General features: G+C 44.1%; 1 protein-coding gene across 1 annotated transcript in view; it reads right to left on the bottom strand.

Moving 5' to 3' along the window:
- Positions 1 to 20,274, bottom strand: part of jarid2b (jumonji and AT-rich interaction domain containing 2b) — a 105,856-nt gene extending 85,582 nt beyond the window's left edge. The window contains exon 1 of the mRNA XM_026155637.1: positions 19,537 to 20,274. Coding sequence (XP_026011422.1) covers positions 19,537 to 19,581 — 45 coding nt within the window. The 5' untranslated portion in view covers positions 19,582 to 20,274. The remainder of the gene's footprint in view (positions 1 to 19,536) is intronic.
- Between the last annotated feature and the right edge of the window lie 2,362 nt (positions 20,275 to 22,636).

Raw genomic sequence — 22,636 nt, 5'->3', positions numbered from 1 at the left:
GGACCATTACTCCAATAAACAATCGTCGCTGAAATCAAAGGTTTTTAAACCTTCCCTCCCCTCCTCCATTTCTAGTGTAAGTGGTGAGTTTGTGGTGACTGATAGCCACGCAAACCACATGCACATGAAAAAGAAAAAAAGAAAAGAAAAGGAAGGCCTTTGGGTAAACCCCCCCAAAACCCGCCTCCCCTCAATTTCCCAAGATTTTTTCCCACACTTTCAATCCCTTTGCGCTTGTGCAGACCGATACAAACCTCAGGAGGTCATCTTTTCTAGCCATAAAACCAACTAATGCGTGATGCGGGAATTTTAAAAAAAATTTTTAAGGTTCCCCCAAGTTTGCAATCACCAGTATCCGGGTTCCCATTCCCACTAAAGCTTCAGAGCGCGGGGGAGGATGGCATCCTGTCAGAAAGATTCAAAACTGCTCTGTGCGAAGACTCAGTAGGAAGAGAGGCCGGCACACTGAAGCCTTTGTGATCCAGCCAGCCACCCACACGTGGTGCTAGGCTAACAGATAGCAGCGTCTGAACGACTCCGCTGTACATGCTAAAACAAGGTGAACTATTCTGTAGGCTGTACGGGCAATTAGTGTGAGAGTTTAGAAACAAGACTACTAATAAAGGAGAAAATGACATGATTTTCCACTCTTTCAGATTTTCTTTTCCCTTGTCAAGATGTTTCAAGCCATTTCTCCATTGTTCATGGTTTTAAGGGTTATTTTCCAGCTCTGAGCTTTTCCATTTCCTCTGTGCATGGCACTGTTACTCTATCTTTTAAAGAAAAAAAACAAAAGAAAAGCACCTTTATGATAACTAGAATACCCAAGTTTGCCACTTTAAGCTCAAAATCTGCCGCGTACAATTTCCGTAGGTACTTGGGGCCAAAATGCCCCAGAAAATAAAGCTTTTGTAGAACCACCAACAAACTCAGATCTCACACTTTTTTAGCTGTAGCATTTGGGTGGTGTGATCCAACTGTAAACATGCACTTTACCACATGAATGCATTCACACAAACACACTCGCTTGACTCTGGGCTTTCTGCATCCTATCTGCACAGCTCATCACAATGGAGGAGTATGTGAGAGTGCGTGGCTTTGCATCATCTCGGCTTTGCTCATCACAATGGAGGAGTACGTGTCAAGGCGCTTACGTTTGTAATAACTGCACTGTACTCGTTTTCCACGCCTCCACTCACCGAAGAGGTCGCACCTGCCACTCCCCACCCCGCCAGGTAAAGTGAGCAGCCGATGGAAGACCTGTTCGCCGAGAGCCATCGCGTCCCGTCGTTTCATACAGACACCCCCCCATCAGCTTGTGCACACCTACACACACACACACACACACACACACACACACACCGTCGCTCACTCTGCCTTGCATACACAAACACGAGCTCTCAGAAATTACCATCTAAAAGATGTAATGATGTGGCTCGGCGTATAGACACACAGCATGGTGCCGTTTTTCTTTTGTAATCCACGGATAAGTGGGATCAAAGACAGAAGGGGCAAATGTCAGCATGTGTTACTAGCAGTGTGTCTGCGTACAGCTCTCTGTGGTAAATTCACCTGCATAAGGACTCGGCATCATTTGAGGGGGGAGAAAGAAAAAAGAAAGCTACGTGGGATCTTATTTCCTGGCAATCAAGTGTAGTGTTGGAGAAGTGAGTGGCCCAAACGTAATAGATTGTGGATGTGACTATTTTTTGGAAAACCAGTGGTGACATAATCAGATTTTCCCCTTCTCTGAGCTCTTGATGTTTATTGGTGATGGAGGCTTTTCTTGCCAGCTGTGTAATAATGAAACTCATTTGAAATCAGGTAGTCTTCCTGTCAATACAGCTGAGGAGGAAGAGGAGGAGGAGGCAATGGTGGCGGTGCAGGGGAAAGTATACGGATGACTAAGAATAAAATATTATCTGAAAGTAATGTTTCATGCATGCATGCAAGACTGAAACCAGAGATACAAGTATCTCCGTAAACATTTAATGGCGGCGCACAGATTCACAAATTCACATTTTAATAAATAAAAAGAAAAACTTGTACTCTTCGTGAGATTCACAACACCTCACGCAAGTTAAAAGACAACCATTTTTCACTCTTTCAAAGCAGTTTGCGTGTCGAAGCTGCAACAGGAGGGCCGAGAAGGAGGCCCCTGCTCTATCCCTGGGGAAACCCTGTGCATGCTTGCATGCCAGGCAACTCTCCTGCTGGTTTGAATAATTAACTTGAGGCCTGTTCATCGTCTGGGCTCATTCAGAGGTGCTGGACCGTTGAGTCACCCTCTTTAATTCCACCAGGTTTTAGCTTTAAAATATAGATAAATATATGTATATATAGGGAGAAGGGAGTGGGCCTTATGGGACGGCTTAGGCACGCCACACACAAACTTTCTCCTCCTCAAGGTGTGAAAGTGTGTGGTTTGTGGTGACTGTCATTTCAGAAAGAAAACAAAAAAGGCTGATACACAGCTTCTCTGATCAGTTCCCAGTAACCCAAAAGACGGGGATTTTTGCTCAATGTGGACGTGCCTTTGACACTCTTTCGGGGGGTAAACAGCATATCGCAGATATGATGAGAATGGTGTATGAACAGAGGTGACAGCAATGGAAAACCTTAGAGTTAGAAGAAGAGTCACAATTAGCAGGAATCTGAGTTTGTCATCTTTCTTCCAAATACTACAAAATGACCAGCTTTTATTTATTTTTTGGTAAATTGTTTAAACGTTATAATCATCAGTGTGACTTTCATTCATGAAAAGTTAGGGAAAAATACAACACAAGTTTTCTGGACCTGAAGTCTCTCACCCAAACACCTGCACTTCCGAATCAATGACTTATTGACTGGCCAGAGGCAAGCAGTGGTTTTTATTGTATTTGGCAGGTCATTGATTAGAGCATGCCCTGATCTCTCCCCTCATCTACATTCACCTGGACAACTTGGGTGTCTTAGGGAGACTGAAGCAAAGAAGAACACACAAGAGAGATCTGTGCGCTTTGAATGTCATTAGCACATACTTTTACTGCGTGCGCTCACAAATCGCTAGAATAAAAGGAAGAAGCTACCTCAAAAATCGCCTCCCAGCCTATGGAAGTAGAAAGATGTGTAACAAATGCATTTTTTTAAAGCATTTCTCCTGCTGCAAACAAAGCTTAAGAAAACTCAGCTCTTGTACAGTGTACAACATACCCAAGGACATAGCTCAGAAGCCATTACAGAGCAATCTCCAGCTCTGGTTTCACTTCCCATTAGCCATTCAGAGCCATGACAATACCCAGGGGGGAGAAGGTGCAGCCGTGGCTTTTCCTCTGCCAAGGCCCTCACATCAGTCAGTCGTTTAGCCCTCTGTAGCTCAGCAGTGCCATGTTGTGCAATACAATATATATATTTATATATTTTTTAAAAGTTATTTACGCTACCTAGTCTATCTTTTGATACTTTAAAGTGAAATTTGTATGAGGTAGCAGTCAACCACCCACCTTCACAACTCCAGGGGCACATTAGGATTTGAGAGGTCACGTTTGGAAACTGATGACAGATGCTGCCATTATCATGAACATTCAGAATTAAGCATTACTTGCACATATGCTTTAAACACTAGAGCTAAAAGGATGAGTGGCGTGTGTTCTTTAAAAATAAAGACTTAAACTCTTAAATCTGAGCCGTTCATGTGTTTCCTCTCAGTTGTGCGACCACAGCCACATTCTTGTCCTGTACAATTGTCCTGATTCCCAGGTTAGGCTTACCTTACTGCTGCCCTGAGCCCCGGCCCCAGATTACCCCATCAATCCCATTTTATTCCTCTGGCTCAGAGAGCCCACCAATCAGATGGCAGGATGGGGAGGAATATGATAGTGGATTGGCTCTTGTGGGGGGGAAGGGGTGGAGCAGCTCAGCCATCCCCTAACAACAGCAGTGCGCTGTGAAATGAGCGAGTATGAGAGACATAATTTACCCTTCCAGTTTTACCTCTTCCTCTACATTTCTTTGCCTGCCTTTCGTGCCAGTGCCCGTTTTTACCCTCTCTCGGCATTCCTCAAACAAACACCCCATCTTTGAAAGAGCAAAAAAAAAAAAAAAAAAAAAAAGTGCTTTCCCTGTCCAGTCTCCGCCTCCTCTCATCACTGCCTCAGCTATCAGTCTGCATATGACTGCTGACTCTGTTGCTTGTAGCGATGCTGAGCAGAGCTCTGCCGTGGCTTCGCTGCCACACACACACACACACACACACACACACACACTGAAGCCGGAGGAGGTCAGGCTGATTCCTGGCGGAAGGAAACAAATTACACACCGTGTGCCCACACATGTATGCAGTTGCACATGCACTAGCACTAACAGCTAAGCTCAAGCCGAATGGGATCTCTTCTCTGACCTACTTCTTTACCGTCGCACAGAGGGAAACACTGGGCAGGCTCAACATAAACTCCGCAGAAAGACAGCAGGACCAAAAAAATAAATAAATTTTAAAAAATCTGCTGTTCGTGTGAATGCTCAGGAATAGAAGCAGCTCCTAACCCAATGTTTCAATCCCCCTACTTCTTTTTCTTGTGGTTAAGAGATGGTAAAAAGAAAAAAAAAAAAAAAAAAAAAAAAAAGGTGCCCCCTATGTCGGCTGGAGGTGTAACAGCCAGCTCCAGCCTCAAGCAGCCATCTTGTCTGTTTGTGTACGTGAGGAGAATAGAAAGGTTTTTTTTTTTTTTTTTTTTTTTTAAGAGAGAGAGAAAGATTTCTCATCACCGCTGCAAAATGCACCTTTTAAGTTTTAAGGCCTCCACTGTTACAGCTTTCAGGTTTTGTATTTAGAGATCACATTTTCTAATCCTGTGCCTTGATCCTCAAACGACAGGGACAGATTTTTTCCCCTCTTCATCACTGCAGCTTTGGATGTCCCACAAGGCATCTCCATTCAGAGAATTTTCAACCCCCCCCCCAAAAAATTTAATGGCCTTGATGCGTTTTCTGCACCGAATATTCATCCAGAACTGACAGAGAAAACATCAGAAGTGCCGTTAGATCCATCTTTTTACACGGCGTATGAGAGCACACGCACCACTTCAAGCACTAATAAAACTCCTCCTGGCTTCTGTTGGGATCCTTTTGTTGGTTACACCTGAAAATGTAACTAATTCTCATAGCATAAAGGGTTTTCTGCAGATAGTTTGACCACAACTCAGTCAATCAGCCTAATAGTCGATTCATGGATTACAGCCTGTGAATACAGAGTAAAGGTCTCTTGCATGCCTTAACAAAAGCAGTTCTGCCATTCATATTTATGAAAAAGAGCAAAATGATAAAAGGTTAGAAGGTTTGCGCTACAGCTGAAAAAAGGCAAGCCGCTCGTGCTAAAAGAGATTCTTAATAAAAAGCTTTTAAAAAAAAAAAAAAAATAGTTTCAGGTAGTTTCCAGATAAAATTCGATATACATGAAATCTGTCTAAAAATCACACAAGTGTAAAATTACCCCACAGCTGTGTGTATTTTTATTTAACGGCGTTGCGGTTATCCACGGTCATGGTTGATCTTCAGTTTGCCATAACACCTGCAGCTAAAACAGGTGAACATGACAGAGGGATGAGAGGTGCTTCCCAGTCCCACAAAGCCCTCATCACACACCTCCAACCATCTCACACACACACACACACACACACACGGGAATCCCACAGAGGGGGAAGCATGTGCCCATTGTTGGGAGGGGGACGGGGGTCTCACGAGCCCCCCCCCTGCTCTTTGAGAAGTGACAATAGCTGCATTGAAAACACCTACCAGCCTGAGAGATACTAAAGGAGAGGGCGAAAGAACAGAAAAGGGGACAAAGAGAAAGCAGAAGAAAGGAGACTGCAGACTCCAAATGGATACGCATTCACCTCCTTGTCATGCAGAACATTCGTCCCAGAAGGAAAGTAAAGTCTGGTGTCAGCCTAACTTTACTTTGTACTCTCTCATGAGAAGAGGCAAACAAAATAACCGTTTCCAAAAAAAAAAAAAAAAAAAAAAGGTGAACTACAGCAATTTAGAATCGGCAAGTCGTTCAATATGTCTGTTAACTTCTGATGGGTCAGGTTGGACCTGAATCACAATAAACTGCGTCTGTGAGTGACAGACGCCTTCGCAAATCAATCCATCTGACAAGTTATTCATACATCAACGCCTTCATTTATGGAAATCGCATGCAAGCTCGCTGTCAAAGCAGTGGACACGTCCGCGAGGGCCGGAGTTGTTTAATCCTCCAGACTCACGGTCGTTTCGGGTTTTTAAACCGCACTGTAGATGGATTGTTTATGGGATTTATTCCACCGTCGAGAGGAGAGAGACGATAACCTCTCGCTGTTTGAACCTCTCGCGATTTTGCAACCACAAGCGCAGCTAGGAACTCAGAGGGGGGCCTCACGTCAACAACTCGCTCTGCACTTGAAACAATAAATATCTAATCCCTGTCATGTTACAGGGCCCCCCTGTGCAGCTCTGGGCCCCACGAATCGATCAGGGTTTCCCCCTTTAGGTGCCCCCATCTGTGACACACACAAAAAGGGAGTATTCAGGGGGATTTGGTCTGCGCCGCAGATGCGATAATAACTCGAGTAACTAAATGAGTGATGCGTTTTAATTTAACTATTTGTATAGGAGGAGAGTGAGCAGGTAAGATTAGTTTCTTGCTTTACAGAAGTGCTAAGAATACAGGAGTTTTCCCATGATGCCACACGGTATTTCAAAGGGGCTCTGCTATAAACTGTCATTCTGTGGAATCCTTGTAACAGCCTCAACTTTTGTGCGTTTTCCCATAAAAATACAAACAATTTCGAGTTAAACTTAAAAAAAAAAAAAAAAAAAAAAAATTCCCAAGGTGTCATGTTTCACTACGCTGATTCGGCGCTACGGGACACCCAGCAAACGCTCCGGCTCCAACGCCACTGATCGGAACGAAGAGTACGTCACGTAAGCCGGAGTCGACACGGGAGATTAAAAATTCAATATAGGCCAAGTCACTCGATATCACAACCATCATATTTCAGCCGCACTAATCAAATTCACAGGCATGACCTCTGGGGTATATTAAATGTGTATATACAACATGTGTCATCTCTCAAATGTTTTGCGGGGGGAGATATCCATCTACTGCGGTAAATACAGTGCAAAGGAGAGCCAGCAGCAGTCACAGTAGCTACAACAAATTTGCTCCCCATAAAAATGAGCAGTGGATGGATTTCAGCGTGCAGCTTGCCAGAACCACGGGAGGGAGACTAAATGATTATGTTACAACAACACCGCCCCAGCTCTCAGAAAACAACAATCACGGTCTAGGTAGGATATTGCGGCGGAGTAAAAATTAAAGGGGAGTGGGAGCGAGGCAGACAGACGGGAGGACGGGGAGGGGGGGAGGGAGAGCGGGAGGCATGGTTTTAGGGAGATCATCAGGGGCTGCGAGCACGTTTTGGCTGTTCGTCTGTAATTGTGGTGCAGACTGAAGCCACGACAGCGCTTCATGTCCTCTCATTTTAAGTTCGTTGAGGTATGGGGAGGAAAGAAAATCCTGTGTCCAAACAACTACGACAGACTCATCCTGTAAAGAGCCCGACATGTCAGTCAAACTCGATTTGGGCCTTTCCACACACCAAAAAGTTCAAACCCCAAACGTCAACATTTCCTGTCATCATTCAGCACCCTTGCCCCATTTTAAGATTTTTATTTTTTTTTTTGGGGGGGGGGGGGGGGGGGGGGGGCTAATAAATACATTTAGAAAGTAAATCTGCGTCAACCCTTTCAGAGCAGAAAGGGTTGAAGCAGATTAGCAGGGAGATAAGACTGCCAGCTGATCGTTAATGGAAGCCACCATAGCGCTTCTCTGAAGGTTAACAGGAAAAGCAGGGCCTAACCACCAACACAAATGCTCCTTCACACCAGTGTCACAGGTTCAAGCCTGTCGCCACAGTAAATGTAGATCTTCTGCTTTATATACATTAAACTCATGCACGCTGCTGCACATCAAGCTGATCTGCAGGGCCCAGATTTCTCAAAAAGCACCTCCAAACAAGTGAAATGGGCCGGGCACATTAATCAGGGGCCACATCACGCTCCCATTTAAAGTTTGAAAAACGTTCAGATAGAAAGAAGATGGTCTTCAGCTAAAGCAAACAATCTTTCAAGACACTTTTAGCCTTTAGGGAAAACACGCACACAAACTAACCTACCCTTACACCTTCACAATCACAGGGTTAAAAAGGTCAGACTCTAGAGCCGGGCAGTGCTTTCACACAGAAAAGAGAAATCACTTTGCCATAACTGATTATAACAAATAAATAAAATAAAGTAGGCCTTCAGAGTTTGGAGACGGGAAAGCTGTGGGTCATAATGCACATCTCCTTAATTCCTAATGTGCATTTCCAAATCTATTACTCCCGCAGGGAATAACATACAAAGCACGTGACCATTAAAGTACAAAAACAAAAGTGACGTTGCCTCAAAACTTTTTACAAAAAAAAAATAAAATAAAAATCAAGAATGTCAAAACTCAGAAAACAAAGATACCGACGGCTAAACTAACAGCTCTCACACTGAAAACAACAGCTCATTTACATCTCACCTACACCTCAAAGTGCGAAATCAAAGCCCATTTTCTTTGTATTCTGCGGTGTCCAACATCTTAAGCCCTTTTAAAGCCGCTGTGTGTGTGTGTGTGTGTCTGTTGTTGTTGCTGCAGTTGTATGACTGCAGATTACAGTGTAGCCAGAGAACGTTACGAAACAAAATCAGGGCTTAGGCGAGGGAGTCCCTCTGCTTTCGGACCTGCGGCGTAGGCTTCAGGAGTACAGGGGAGAGGGGGGAAAGAAAACAACAAGAGGCAATTAAGGAATGATTTTCAACTCAGTTTGGGACAAAACCCTTGCAACTCACCTCCCTCAAACGCACACACACACAGTCTTGCTCAACTAGCTACACTGTCGAACACAAAGGCAAATTCGGGGGCCTAAGGGGCCCAGAGAAAGGGATGTGGTAGCGAGGGGTGGGGAGGTGAGGGACACTGCAGTATAAATGCTGAGAGGAGGTTAGAAAGATGTGTGTTAACGTGAAAGAACAGACGGCGTAGGGGACAAACCGCGTGGAGGGAGAAGGGGTTTCAGAAAGAGGTGAATAATGGCATCGGTACAATGGGAACGAAGAGCGAAGGTGATGCATGAGGGGCTATTAGATGGCGTCAGCTGAGCTAGCGCCCTACAGGAGAGCGACGCGCTCACATGCTTACATCACACTCCATCGAGCAGTTGATCTCAAACTGCAGTCAGAATAGGAAGTGAAAAATTAATCTAAGGCTGAGCAGAGAGGAGGGAGCGTAAAGGTAAACCAGTAAAAGAAATTAAAAAGAGAGACACTTATTATCGATGTTTTTGATATTTTGCTCTCCAACCAGCTGCTGGTTTGATCCCGAGTCACCCGGCAGGGTGGTACTTGTGTATAAATTAGGTAACTGCGTTACTGGCTGCACTTGTCTGAGTCAGCCTTTCAAATAAATCCATCACTGAATTTCTCAGTATTTAAAAAAGAAAAACCCAAACGGATCCAGATCAAGAGCTAGCTTCTCACGTACATTACAGCAGTGCTGTAAAATCTGTTATCAGCGGTTGATCGCGCAGCGCATTGAACCTCAAAATGTAGATCACCATCAGACGTGTCATCACTTGTGGGCGATGCTTAATGGTGCCGGTTGCATCTTTTTTCCTCCAAGATTTCCATTTTGTTTGTGAGCGAATTTTTCCAGCCTATACGTTTATTATTAGATCATCTTAAAGACAAAAGTCAACAATTTCTCTCTAACATACAGGCTCAAACTGTGGCTTTATAAATGGCATGAATGGGCTCCAATCAACCAAAACATCAAAAATATAAATCAATCAAAAATACAGGTTACAGGTGATCAAACTAATAGCAAACATGGGCTAATCTTAAATTTCACACACAACTCACAATATTATTTTTGGTGGCATACAGTTGGGTTTTGGTGCCCATGCATGAAATCTGACTCAACTTTGACACATAAAGACAGGAGTGACAGCTGCAAATTTAAATACAGCTACAACACTGCACACATACAAATCTCAAGAAGTGAGAAAAGCAAGGAAAAAAAAGAAGAAGAATGAAACCATCTCCTGGAAAATGAAACTATTCTGCAGAGAGTAGATCTACTCTATTGATTAACGGTGAAATTATGTAATAAGGCAGCAGTTCTCCACCACTTGGGTCTCCAGACAGGAATTTTTTAAAGCAAACGAAATAACAATCGTCATAAGTGACCGAGCGCTATGACTAACATGAAATTCCACTCTTGATTTCTGTGACTGAATGACGGGGTGCTTGCTCAAAGTGAAAGTGTCTGTCAATAATGTTTAAAGCAAAGAAAGGGCTTACGGTCAAGAAATAAGGCATTGTCAGAAATTGCGAAAGCCTAACCGTTTCCTATGACTATCGCAGCTTACGGAATATAATCATAAGATCTGTGTAATACAAGAAAAAGGATGAGTAAACAACAGAACAGCGAAAAGTACATTTTCTATTCTAAAGAAAGAGTTGGTTACTGCTGCGCTACTTTCTCTGTTTTCCTCCATAGTCTCACAATTTCATCTGCAGCAGAGTCTTTAGTCTCAATTTTAAAATTTCTATTTTTAAAACTATTCTACTGACTTGTGTTGAAACAAAAATTTTAAAAAAGTTTTCCCTTCTCAACTACATGTTCTCAGTTTCACAAAAAATTGATTACTCATATCACTGCAAGACAAATCGAGTAACTTCCCCAGAATGCAGCCGCGATCCTGATGCTTTAACAACAACCTAAAGAGAAAAAAAAACAAGAAGTCGTTTGCTCAGAAATAGTGTCTGCGTGTCACTTTCTATAAGCCGGGGGTGGGAGGTTCAAGTCCCCACCTTTCGTGCACGTAAAGCTACACATCACACGCATAGCCAAGGGGGAGGGGGGGTTAACCTCTTGCTCTTTGGCTTGTCATTAATGTTTATCCAGAATTTGTTTCTACATTACTCATTACAGTGTGTGAAAGTCGTCATTCTGCATCTGTGACAATCTGGCTCAGTTACCTCATTTCCTTTCCACATCCTCAAACAATTACATCTTTTAAATAGACACACACACACACACACACACACACACACACACAGAACAAACATAGAGGTTTACATCAGCAAAGAGCTTCAGTCTGAAGGAGCAGGCCTTGCCTTTAACCAAGATCACCATGGATATTCTACTTGAAATGGTGCCTAATTTGATTATTGTTATCCTCCTGGATTTCTTCTCTCTGACGATCACAGGTTGCACATTCCAGAGCCCACTTCTCTCACTTCTCTCCCTCCCTCCCTCCCTCCCCCGGGCCTTGTAACGTTTGATCCGGGGCCAGGGGGAGGCCGGCCAGACATTCAGCCCAGAGTCTGGCGCCCTCTCCTCAGTGTACCATGCACTATAGCTCCCTGCTGCGCGGCCTGGAGGAAATCATGCAGCTACGAGAATTGTAAAAGCCCTCATCTATTGAGCAGAGGTTAAAACAGGGGGAACAATGCCTTTGACTCACATTCTGCTTCCCTCTGTGGAAAGCCTTAAAAAGCACCTTAGAGAGAAGAAAAAAAAAAAATCAATGGGCAAAAGAAAGGAAAGAAAAGTCGATATTACTTCACCAACTTATCTATTCATACCCTTCTTAAACATGTTTTCCATTTGTGGGAATAGAAAAAAAAAAAAAAGATTCATGTGACTATTTAATAAAAAAAAATGTGAAAGATTTACCAACTGTGGCATCCCAACCCCCGGAGACTCAGACTACATGCCCTTGTGCGTGTATGTTTGAGCGCTGCGTTTGTGTCGGGCTGGGCGCTCACACAGATGTGTCGTATCAAACTGTAAGAAGACTGCGAAGTTTTCTTTGGCAGTGCAAATCAAAACAAAGCAGATGGAGGAATGCAAGATGTAAGAGGAAGAGCTCCGAAACTACCAACAACCTAAACGTGTCGCTGAGCAGTCTGGCCTTTCTAACAAATTATTCTCATATGCAACACACACACACACACACACACACACACACACAGAAGACAAGGAAACAGATTCCAACAATGCACGGGCTCCTCCTCTGCAGCTCCTCTGCAATTTCACAGCTAGGCGTGGAGAAAAGAAAAAAAAAAAAGAAAGGGTCCCCTTCCTTATTCTCCTTGTCCTCGGTGTCTTAACAGAAAACTCCCCGATGCCTCTCTATCTCCAAAGCTGTGCTGAGTAATCGAGCAAATGAGCTGAGAGGGAGGAGGGTGAGAGATCGAAGTGGAACAGATTCAAAAATTCCACTCTGTATTCCATTATAAGACATGATGGGAGCCGGGATAATGTGATGTTTTTTTGTAAGAGAATGTGGGTGCAGGAAGGACGCACTGAGGAAGAATGAGCATTTCACCTGCAAATCAAGTTTATCCTGCCACTACCTTCCTCATCCCTCCTGTTCTCGCACATCCGTGCTGACAAGGGAACCGGGCACATCCGACAGCTCAGGAGCAGGAGCCACAACACGGACCCCTCCCCTCCCCAAAGACTGCGTTTCAGCACAGAAACATGTTCGGCTCCACTCCTCTGCATACTGTTTGAACTGTTGCAAGAAGAGGGCCAGATGCAGTTAACACCTCTTCTGTGAGCAGACATTTTGCTCTAAAGATCAAGTCAAGATTTAGACTCGCTGTTCTGTCTCTACATATTCCCCCCCACACCTCAGTAAACCCCCGTTAAAAAAAAAATTCTGCAAGAGCTTAAAAATAGAGATTAAGCAGCAACACTGGCCACCCAGCCACTCTGCTCCAATGGCTCATTACGCCACATGACTAGGAGGGGAGGGATCTGCCATCCTGAATTAAGGCCTCCCCCTCATGAGAGGCCAAATGCTTGGTTATTTAAAATAAATAAATAAATGGGTTATATTTGAGTGCTCTTTAACTGAGGGAAGGTCACGTTTGAGAGCTACAAATGGCTACAATGGGAATAAAAGGGATAAATGTAACTTTAAAAAAAAAATTAAATTAAAAACAAAAAACAAAACAAAAAACAAAACACTGGAGTGAGGGGAAAAAAGATTTAATGAGAGAGCAATGTGTAAGCCAAGTGAGCACCGTGCCAAAGAGGGGTCTAAATAGAGTGACCAGTGGCTTGTTTGCAGAAAGAGACAAGCTGCTCTATCTATCATAAAAGAGTGATTCATAGATTACTGTGCTTAGCAGAAAGCTTGCGAGACTGTAAACGCATAACAAGAACAGCTATGAATGTACACTTCAAGGTAAGCGTGAACAGGATTCCCGGAGCGGTATCTGATGACACTGTGCAACCAGCTATCTTTACAGAAAACACGATACGTCTGCATTCAAAAAGGAAGCCCAGGGATTTCCTCATCTGAACCGGCTCGGCCGAGATATTTCGTGAAGTCGTGCGCGCGGCCGTGCGGGCGACGAGAGAAACGGTGATATTCCAGGCAGAAAGCTAAGGGGAGGAACGGAGGATCGATAGTGACTGAGCCTCTGCTCTTGTTGCTTCATCCTCCCCTGAGGCGTAATTCACTGGATGTTTAAAAAGGCGACGGGAGTCACAATAGGGGATCAGATGGGATTGACCACGGGATGAAAATGTGAGGAGTGTTTATTAAACTGATGCGGTTGAGATGAAAAGCGGGGAGAAGGTGAGCGCAGATCGGTCAAGAGGCGCGCACGATGGTCATTAAAAGCTAATGCCGGTGCGAGCGACAGCGGCTCGGTGATTCCAGAGAGCATAGATTAAAAAGGCTGCGCTGGAAACAAAAGCAACCGTAGGTAATGTGAAAAGAAGGCACCTGACAGAGCTCGGAGGATGATATCATGACCGATAATAATTTACATCCTCCTGTGGATGAATGTCCTTCGCTGGCCTTCTTAGGGCCAAGGCCAAACCAAAGACAAAGCTAAAGTGTTGATTCAGCTTCACGGGGATCCTGAACGGATAAGCTGTGGCAAACACACACACACACACACACACACACACACACACACACACACACACACACACCCCCCCACTCGGGGGCTGACCAGCTGTCTCACACTCCCCTCCCCAAAATCTCCATCCAAACCTAGAGGGGCAGGAGGAAATAAATCACTCAAATGAAGATGCACACAGAGGGAACGCAAGTAGTGTACGTCTCACACACACACCTCTATCTGTATGAGCTCTCCACTACTGCAGTGTGTCCAACTACTGGACTGTTTCCTCCTAAAAGACACACCTACGCAGGCTTATGCGCACTACACCTGACCAAAATACACACACACACACACACACACACACACACACACACACACAAGTATAACAAGGAGCGTCACACCCAGTTTTATTTCACTGCTCTTGCAAATAGCTCGAGCCGCTGATACCCACGAAACGCGTCGAGGTTGGTTTTAAAACCAGTTTATCTCACCTACTGACTGCAGGTGTACACCTAAAGACCTTTGCCTGTGCGTGTCTGTGAGTGCGTGCATCAGTGCCAGCAAAGAGCCGGAGATTGTGCTCGGTGCCAACAGCTGATAAGAGAAAAGGTCGTGTTGCATAACAGGAGTTTGTGCTTTGCGCGCCTGTGACATAATGGAGTAGGAAAGGGATGCAGGGAAGAAGGGGAGCGAAGGCAGAGGGAGGTAATGGGTACGAAGGGGTTTATGTTAGAGGAAGTAGCCGAGCTACCTTGGCATTAGAAGGCCGCTGAACACCTTTCGCCGATCCAAATTGAAGCCGGCAACTCACAGAACGCTTTATAATGATGCCGTAAACTCTCCACTGGCAAAGCAGACTTCATTTAAGCATAAAAGCCACACTGCCTTCTCATTTAAAGTGCAAACCTAATAAATACGTACATTAAAAAAAATAAAATAAAAATCTAAAAGGAACGAAGAAGATTGGATTAAAATTAGGCTGGGCTAGCCAACTTCACTCCCAGAGATCTTTCTGGCAGCGCTTGTCAAGTTAGCAGGCCCTGTGAGAGGAAGGATGAGGCCAAAGGGATGTGAGGCTGGGCCTGCAGTGTGGGAAGGCTGCTTCTTCTCTTCTGCTTCAACACACAACTGTTCGCATGGGGACACATTAACTAACGCCTGGTGATGTTCACATACCTGCCAACTTCAGCTCTTGATACATATGGCTGTGTTTTGTATGTTTGTTTGTTTTTTAGGCTTTGATTTCTCTGCGCAGTGCAAGCAGCACATAAAATCGCAATTTTGTTTCCTTCATTTTGCACTGTGTGCAAACTGCCAGTAATCTCCATGAGGACTTTTATATTTTGCTGGCAGTTGCTTTTATGCCATGCTGTTACAACCTGGCAATGCAATAAAAGCAGGTCCAGGTTTTATTTTGCCCCCCTATCGGTGAATGTAAAAACAAAACAATACAATAAAGGAGAGTAATGATAGTTTCAGATTAAAAGAACCCCCCTCCATTGCTTTTCATTCGATCCCACCCAAAATGCTGCCATTTCAATCCTCACCTTACCCCCCCGTCCTCACGTTCGTGGAAAATATATGGGAAGCACCTTCACAGAAGCGGTTGCGTGGAACTCAACTGTAGTAAACAGTAAAATAAACAGGCAGTAAAATGTCGCTCTTGCCACGGTACACTTTGCTTTTGCCCCCGTAGTCATAGTGACAGAGAGGTTGGAAAGTGAACCCTGCCATGTTGCACACGTGAGGAGAAGAGAGCTCATGAAAGGAGAATTTGCATTGAAACATAAGGTTAAATGAACCGCACTGAGGCTCAGGCACGGTGAAAAAACAACCCTGTGACCCTCTCTTCATGGTCCTACATGAGGCCCACATTTCATTTGGACAGCTCAAGAACGAGAGAGAGAGAGCGAGGCCGAAAGACTGGGGGGGGATAAAGAGAGGAAGGAGGAGGGAGAGTCTGTGCCTTTGCACTCCCCCATTCTTGCCATGCTCTCTATTTTTGTTTCCTCTTTTTGTGCGTGCTCGACGCACACACTCACAGTGCAATGGATTTTCAACTTGGCCCTCATCAGTTGTGCGCCTGATGAAACAAACACTGACAGCCTCTTTACATTTGTAAAGGCCCCTGCAGCAGCTGTGCTTGTCCCACACACACACACACACACACACACACACACACACTTTGAATCAGAGGCCTAGCCCCTGCTGGGGCCTACAGGAAGAGCAGACTCTGCACAAAATGGCCTGACTGCACTGAGCAGCTACTCTCGCTTACAACACTCACACACACACCAACACAGTGTGTCATGTTTCGTTAGACAGGACAAGTCTGCCACACATTAGTGATACCTCAGCCATTACACAGAGCTGACCCCTGGCTCAAGAAGGCGCCAACAAATAAGAAAATAAACCTACAAAAATAGATTTTTCTTCGCTGACATGAAAGCAGGAGACAGGTGAGCTTGTCCTCTGGATTTGTTCTCTCCACACTGGCGTTTGCAATCCCTGTGGGAAATGATGATCGCCCTGCATTGTTTCGTTTTGCTTTTTTTCCCAAAAGAACTCGCTCACTTCACTATTTTGAAATCGTTTGTGACCGTTGAATCTTCAGTGTCATTCGCAGACAGCGGGCGTTCATCGGGTGCAGAAGGCAAGGGTGGCAACCCGCACTCATGTTTCAGGGGGAAATGGTTAAGCCAAGCATGTATAATTGTCTTACGCTAATTACCGGGGGAGGGGTGGCTCACTAAGGGGCCAAGAGTCCTGTCTCAAAGCATTGGGGGGGGGAGCTGGGCCTTGACGAGCTGGACTCCTCCAGGTTTTTGTAAATGCGTTTGGGGGCCTAGTTTGGTTCGGGCCAAACATTATGCATTGACTGCAGCTGCAGAAAACACATGACAGATGTGAGACACATGCACACAAAAACACACATAGCACTGGGATGTGCATCCTGCAGTCAAGCAGCCCCCATCCCAAAGTCCAGATGCTTTGTCACCAGAGCTAATACTACAACGAGTTATTAAAAGGCTAAATTTATTTATTTATTTATTTTAAAACCCTTCCAGTTTTAGAAAGCCTGAAACTGGCTGGCCACAATGCAATGCCTCAATTTTAGACGGGGACTTTTATATCAGTTAGTCATAATTTCTACAGCACATCCTGTTTCCTCAGTTCAGGGAGAAGCTTACACATAAGCGGATCCGATCAAAAACGTGTCATCTTTGCAACACTCATCCCACTATTACAGCACAAACGTGCACACACGCGCACAGCAGAATTTATGGTCAGTTAACATCAATGTAACTGAAACTATCCGGTCACGCTCAGAGGAAGATTGTGTCAGAAAGATCACCATCGTGGCTGAACATAATTGATATAATAATAATAATATTTTCACCATGGGGACAAAGAGCACTTTATTTCTGTAATATTCACGTAGTAGTGAAGTTCCAAAAAAAAGAAAAAAAAAAGCCTGAGCTGCAATGAATAACCGGCACTTATTGAGTCTTTGCTAAAGATGACTCTCCTTTATGTTGCTTTCCAGCAATGTTGATGCCAGCAACAATAATTTATCAGTGATGGGTCAGTGACGTAATGCCCTACTTTTCCAACACTTATTCATAGGACACAAGGGGATACCCTAAAAAAATAAAAAATAAACAAAAACCAAGCAACCAAAGTGTCCTTAATAATTCTCTGCACTTGTTGCGGGGCAAACAAAAAGCTCACGAGCAAATGCACGGACGCAGACCCCCCAATTGTTCACACAGACCTGTTGCTCAGTTTGGCCCTTTGCAACACTTTTTGAGACTATGATTTTGAACGCACCCTGCTCCAAAAAATAAATAAATAACAATAAATTATAGAAGAAGTGCACACTTTTATAGGTGTAGTCCACATGGCGTTTAAGTGAGGATGGGTTTTGGAGGGAGGGGGGTGTGTTTAGCTCTGCTGACTTCAGTCAGTCGAGCATTAGCGCACGTGAGATGCCTCGTGCCTCGTGCAAATAAAGGCAACAATGTGTCCGGTGGGCGCACAGCAACAATCTATACATCAACGAAGTGCAAAAAAATAAAGTATATATATATATTTTTTTTTTGGGGGGGGGGGGGGCAGTCATAATTTAAAAATAAATAAATGATGGTGGCTAAAGTACAAGCACACTGCGAGATTAAAGTCTTTGTTTAGGTCACGCAGATGGACCGCTATAGCGAGACTGTAATTAAAGCCAGGGCCGAGCTGGACTAGCTCCTGGTTTCACAGCCCCTTCCTCCTCTACAAAATTCACCAGTGTTACTTGCAGGGACACACAGAGAGAGAGAGAGGGAGAAAATGGTCGCTTCATACATGAACCTCTGCAATGCGACTGAACACAGTCTCTTTAAAAAGATGGAACCGCTTAGAAACACTTGTCTCAAACATGTCCACCAAGTAGTGTAGCGTTAAACCGAATTAAGCAGCCGAGGAGGACCTAAAGGCTAGTTAGCTATCGCCTCTCCCAACACCTCCCGTAGTATAGCAAAGGAGAGAGAGAGAGAGAGAGAGAGAGAGAGAGAGAGAGAGAGAGAGAGAGAGAAATGGAGTTATCCCCTCAGCGAGCTGCTGCAATATCTGCTCCTTCTCAGAGGTCACACGAAGACCTGCCAAAATCGTCGACACCGGCGCTGGACTTGACTTGTACAACGGCGGTAAAAGCCGAGGGCAGGCGTGTAGCAAACAAACAAACCCAGGAGTGTGCCCGCAGCGTTTCGAGAGGTGGAAATTGAATGAAAATGCCTAATCGCATGACCCCCTTTTTCCTGCTGCACGGAGAAAATTAAAGAGCCACAACAGTCCGCGAAACATGTCGGTTTGTCAGCCCCACGCCAAAAACACACACACAGATATATATACACCCTGCGCCAGGACTGTAACACTTAGCCACCCATAGACTCGAGCATGAGGACGGGTTATAGTAAGCCATATATTCCGAAATGCTCAGCATGGGACGAAATGAAGTCGCAATAGCCGAGCCATGGCCGACAGGCTCGTCTTCACGACTCTGAGTAGCAAGAAACGGCTAGCGAACAAAAGCGTATTCTGGGAAACTGTTTGCCAAGTCTTTTAATTTAAAACCTTTTAGGGGCCTTGTAGCACAGCCGAAGCATGCTATGCACAAAATCACGGGTTTATACCGGCCAAAATAAGCGAAGCAATCCCCCTTCACTGCTACAACCAGCACCACTAAAGCACCCGATGTTCAAATAGCCTAAAACATGGTCGGTGTCGAAGAAACGCTGCAGCAGACGTTGAATAAACATTGCTGTCTCTTTAAATTAAAAAAGGAAAGAAGAAGACATGTTATTGTTAACACGTCGAGGCAACTTAAAGGCGTTACATTTTGGAGGATATTTGACCCAAATGGAGCCCAGGCTGCATGATGGTAACCTTCACCAGCCCGTGATGGAAAGTTTATGCGTTTTCATCAAGGCGAGCAAAGGCAAACTTGAATAGAGCCGATATCAGTGAGCATTTCTGGCAATAATAATAATAATAAAAATACCAGCGTTCACTTACATATTTCTTTTGGATGATATTCCTCTTAGGTCGTTCCTTGCTCATTATGCAATCCCCCAAAAATGTTTGGCTATAGAGAGAATGGCCACATGAATTTCTTTCTTTGACTATCGCTTCTCCCGGAGCTCCAAAGGACGATTTAAATCCCCGGCTCTGTAAGGAAAAGCTTGCTGGCTTTGCAGAATCCTCCTTCGGTGTTTCCCCGTTTGAAGAATTCGGATTAAATCCCCCGGAAATATATATATCTATATATACAGATGTATATATATAAATATATATATTCAAGAGTCGACGACGAACAGAGACGGACTGAAGCCAAACTCACTTGGGGATAACATAGTCAAAACAAATGCACAACAATAAGTTCCATTCGCTCCGACAGCTCGGCTTCTCGTCTCTGCGCACTCGCTCCCGGCTCCTTTCAAATGCATGAATGTAGCTGTGGTGATGTCAGAAAAGTTACATCTTGTTTGAGGCGACGAGACATCGAGAAATAAATAAAATTACAAAATAAAACGTTAGGTGTCACGTCGCTTTCCTTTTTTTCCCTTTCTTTTGGAGGGGGGCTGGAGCCTGAGGTCGTCGACAGATCCAGCGGCACTGCTGTGCTTACCGAGAGCAGCTCCTTTCTTTCACTGCCTCCGCCTCCTCGCACAACACCGCCACCATCAGCGGCAACTTTAAAAAATTCTCGAGAGACAACCCCGAGCACGTAGCCCTGCTAGATAAGCCTATACCGTGTTCTTTTACGGATTTATGGTGTGTTTGTGGTAATCGTAACAAGCATTTTTTTTTCTAGTAATCCTGCACTACATGGCGCGTTTAAAGTCCTATGCAGCAATAGCTTGCTAAGGTCATTTCGAGGAAACACCAGTGGTCACAATAAAGTTTATCTTCTTCTTTTTTAAAAAAAATTACTCTTGTGTCTTGGTTTTGATATTAAGACAGTTACTTTTATGCTGCAGTTTTAATGGGATTTAACATTTCCACTAAGAAGTTGTTAGGGGACAAAAAGAAAAAGTGAGGGTTCCCTAACGCGAATTTGAATGCGAATGACTGCCCCCCTCCACTCCCACACCACAACCACACAACCTCAGAGCACGTGGTTAAACATTAAAGCTCGACCTGAATGGTGGGAGATGCTATACTTTTAGGAACTTTTCAACTGAGAAAAACTTATTGTTATAGAGAAGAGAGTTTCACGCCCAGTGTAATGATGTCACTGGTGCAGTTCCACAGAGCGACTTTGCAGACCAGCAAGAATAAAAGCATGATGTGATCTGAATGCATTAAGCAGCTTCATATTTTTAAAACTACATATACACATGCATGCATGTGTATATATTTTCAGATATGCTTTCTTGGATTCTTTTTAAAGCACTGTGTAGTGACTGTTAGCTGACTGGATGTCCTCATCCCCCTCAGTATCAGTGGGCTTGCTGTGGTATTACTCTAATGTACTGAGTGGGATGGTTGCTCCGTTTGAACCACAGAGGTAGAGGTAGTTAAAAGTAGTGTGTGTGTGTGTGTGTGTGTGTAGAGGGGGAGGGGATATTAAGATGAATATGCAGCTTTGTCTCCATGGTATACCCGAAGAGAACTCTAACTGTATAATGATGCTGCTTTTTTAAACTAGTTGTTACTGAGCAGTGCTGGTTCACTGAAAAGTGTGTTTAGGCCACCAGAATGGAAGAAATATTTCCACTACAGTTTTTTATTTTCTCCAAGAGATTCACTGCATTGTCCATAAAGCTTATTGATAGATGGCCTTGAAATTTGCTACAGAGCTCCACCGGGTCTGGAGGATGAATCCTTCAGACTTTTTTAATTCCTTTTTGCCTTTTTATATAACCAGCAGATGAACATTTTCTCTGAAATATGTCAACATATAAACAATGAGCTGGTGGTATTTCAAAGTGCACATAGGGGTGATCTGCTTAAGAAGTACTGGGTGGATTACAATCAGATTTGCTACATATATTCATTTCTCTCTGTGGAAGAACTGCAATAAATTTGTTTTTACCCAAGCAGAAACCTTGGGTAAAAACTACAAAAAGAGCTGGTCCCAATAAACAACCATGCTAGATTGGTCAGTTTTAAAGCAGAAAAAAACATAGTTACAGCCTGGCACAAAGAAAATGTTGCATTTTCTTAAAAAATCATGTTAAAGTTAAGACCAATCTATCAGCTGAATGCTGATAGATTCTCACTGGCCACTTCATTAGGTACACCTTGCTAGTACATTGGTGGAGCCCCTTTTACCTTCAGAAGTACCTTAACTCTTCGTGCCACAGATTCAATAAGGTGCTGGAAACATTCCTCTGAGATTGTGGTCCATACTGAGATGAGAGGATCACACAGGTGCACATTCATGATGGGAATCTCCCAGTTCACCACATTCCAAAGATACTCTATTGGACTGCAATAAGGGGACTGTGGCAGCCACTTGAGTAAAGCGAATCATTGTCCTGTTCAAGAAACCTGTTTGAAATCATTTAAGTTTTGTCTCACAATGCGGTAACCTGCTGGTAGCAGCCAACTGAAGATGGGTACACTGTGGTCATAAAGGGATGGACATCATCAGTGGGTTTAAATGATACTCAGTTGGTGCTAAGTAGTCTCCATTATACCATTATTACACCACCACTAACAAAATCCTGAAATATGAGGCGGTGGATCCATGCTTTCATGTTGTATACAGCATTCTTGACCCTACCTCAAATGTTGAGGCAGAAATCGAGACTCAGTTTTCGTGCCCTGTGTGAATTTTTGCCTCAGTTTCCTATTCTTAGCTCAGAGGAATGGCACCCACTGTGGTCCTTTGCTGCTGTACTCCGTCTGCTTTTTTTCTCTTCTTGGGACCATTCTCTTTAAACCCTAGAGATGGTTGCATGGGAAAATCCGAGCAGATCAGCGTTTTCTGAGTTAGTCAGACCACCCCATCTGGCTTCAACAGCCATGCCACGTTCAAAATCACTTAAATCAACAAGTCATGTTGACCATGTCTACATGCTCAGATGCACTGAGTTGCTGCCATGTGATTAGCTCATTAGATATTTGCATTAACAAGCACTTGTTAATGAAGTGGCTGGTGAGTCTA

The sequence above is a fragment of the Astatotilapia calliptera genome, chromosome 22 (genome assembly GCF_900246225.1).
Source record: "Astatotilapia calliptera chromosome 22, fAstCal1.2, whole genome shotgun sequence".
In the NCBI taxonomy this organism is placed as follows: Eukaryota; Metazoa; Chordata; class Actinopteri; order Cichliformes; family Cichlidae; genus Astatotilapia; species Astatotilapia calliptera.
The sequence above is the reverse complement of the archived record's forward strand: the minus strand, read 5'-3'. Positions and strand labels throughout refer to the sequence as shown.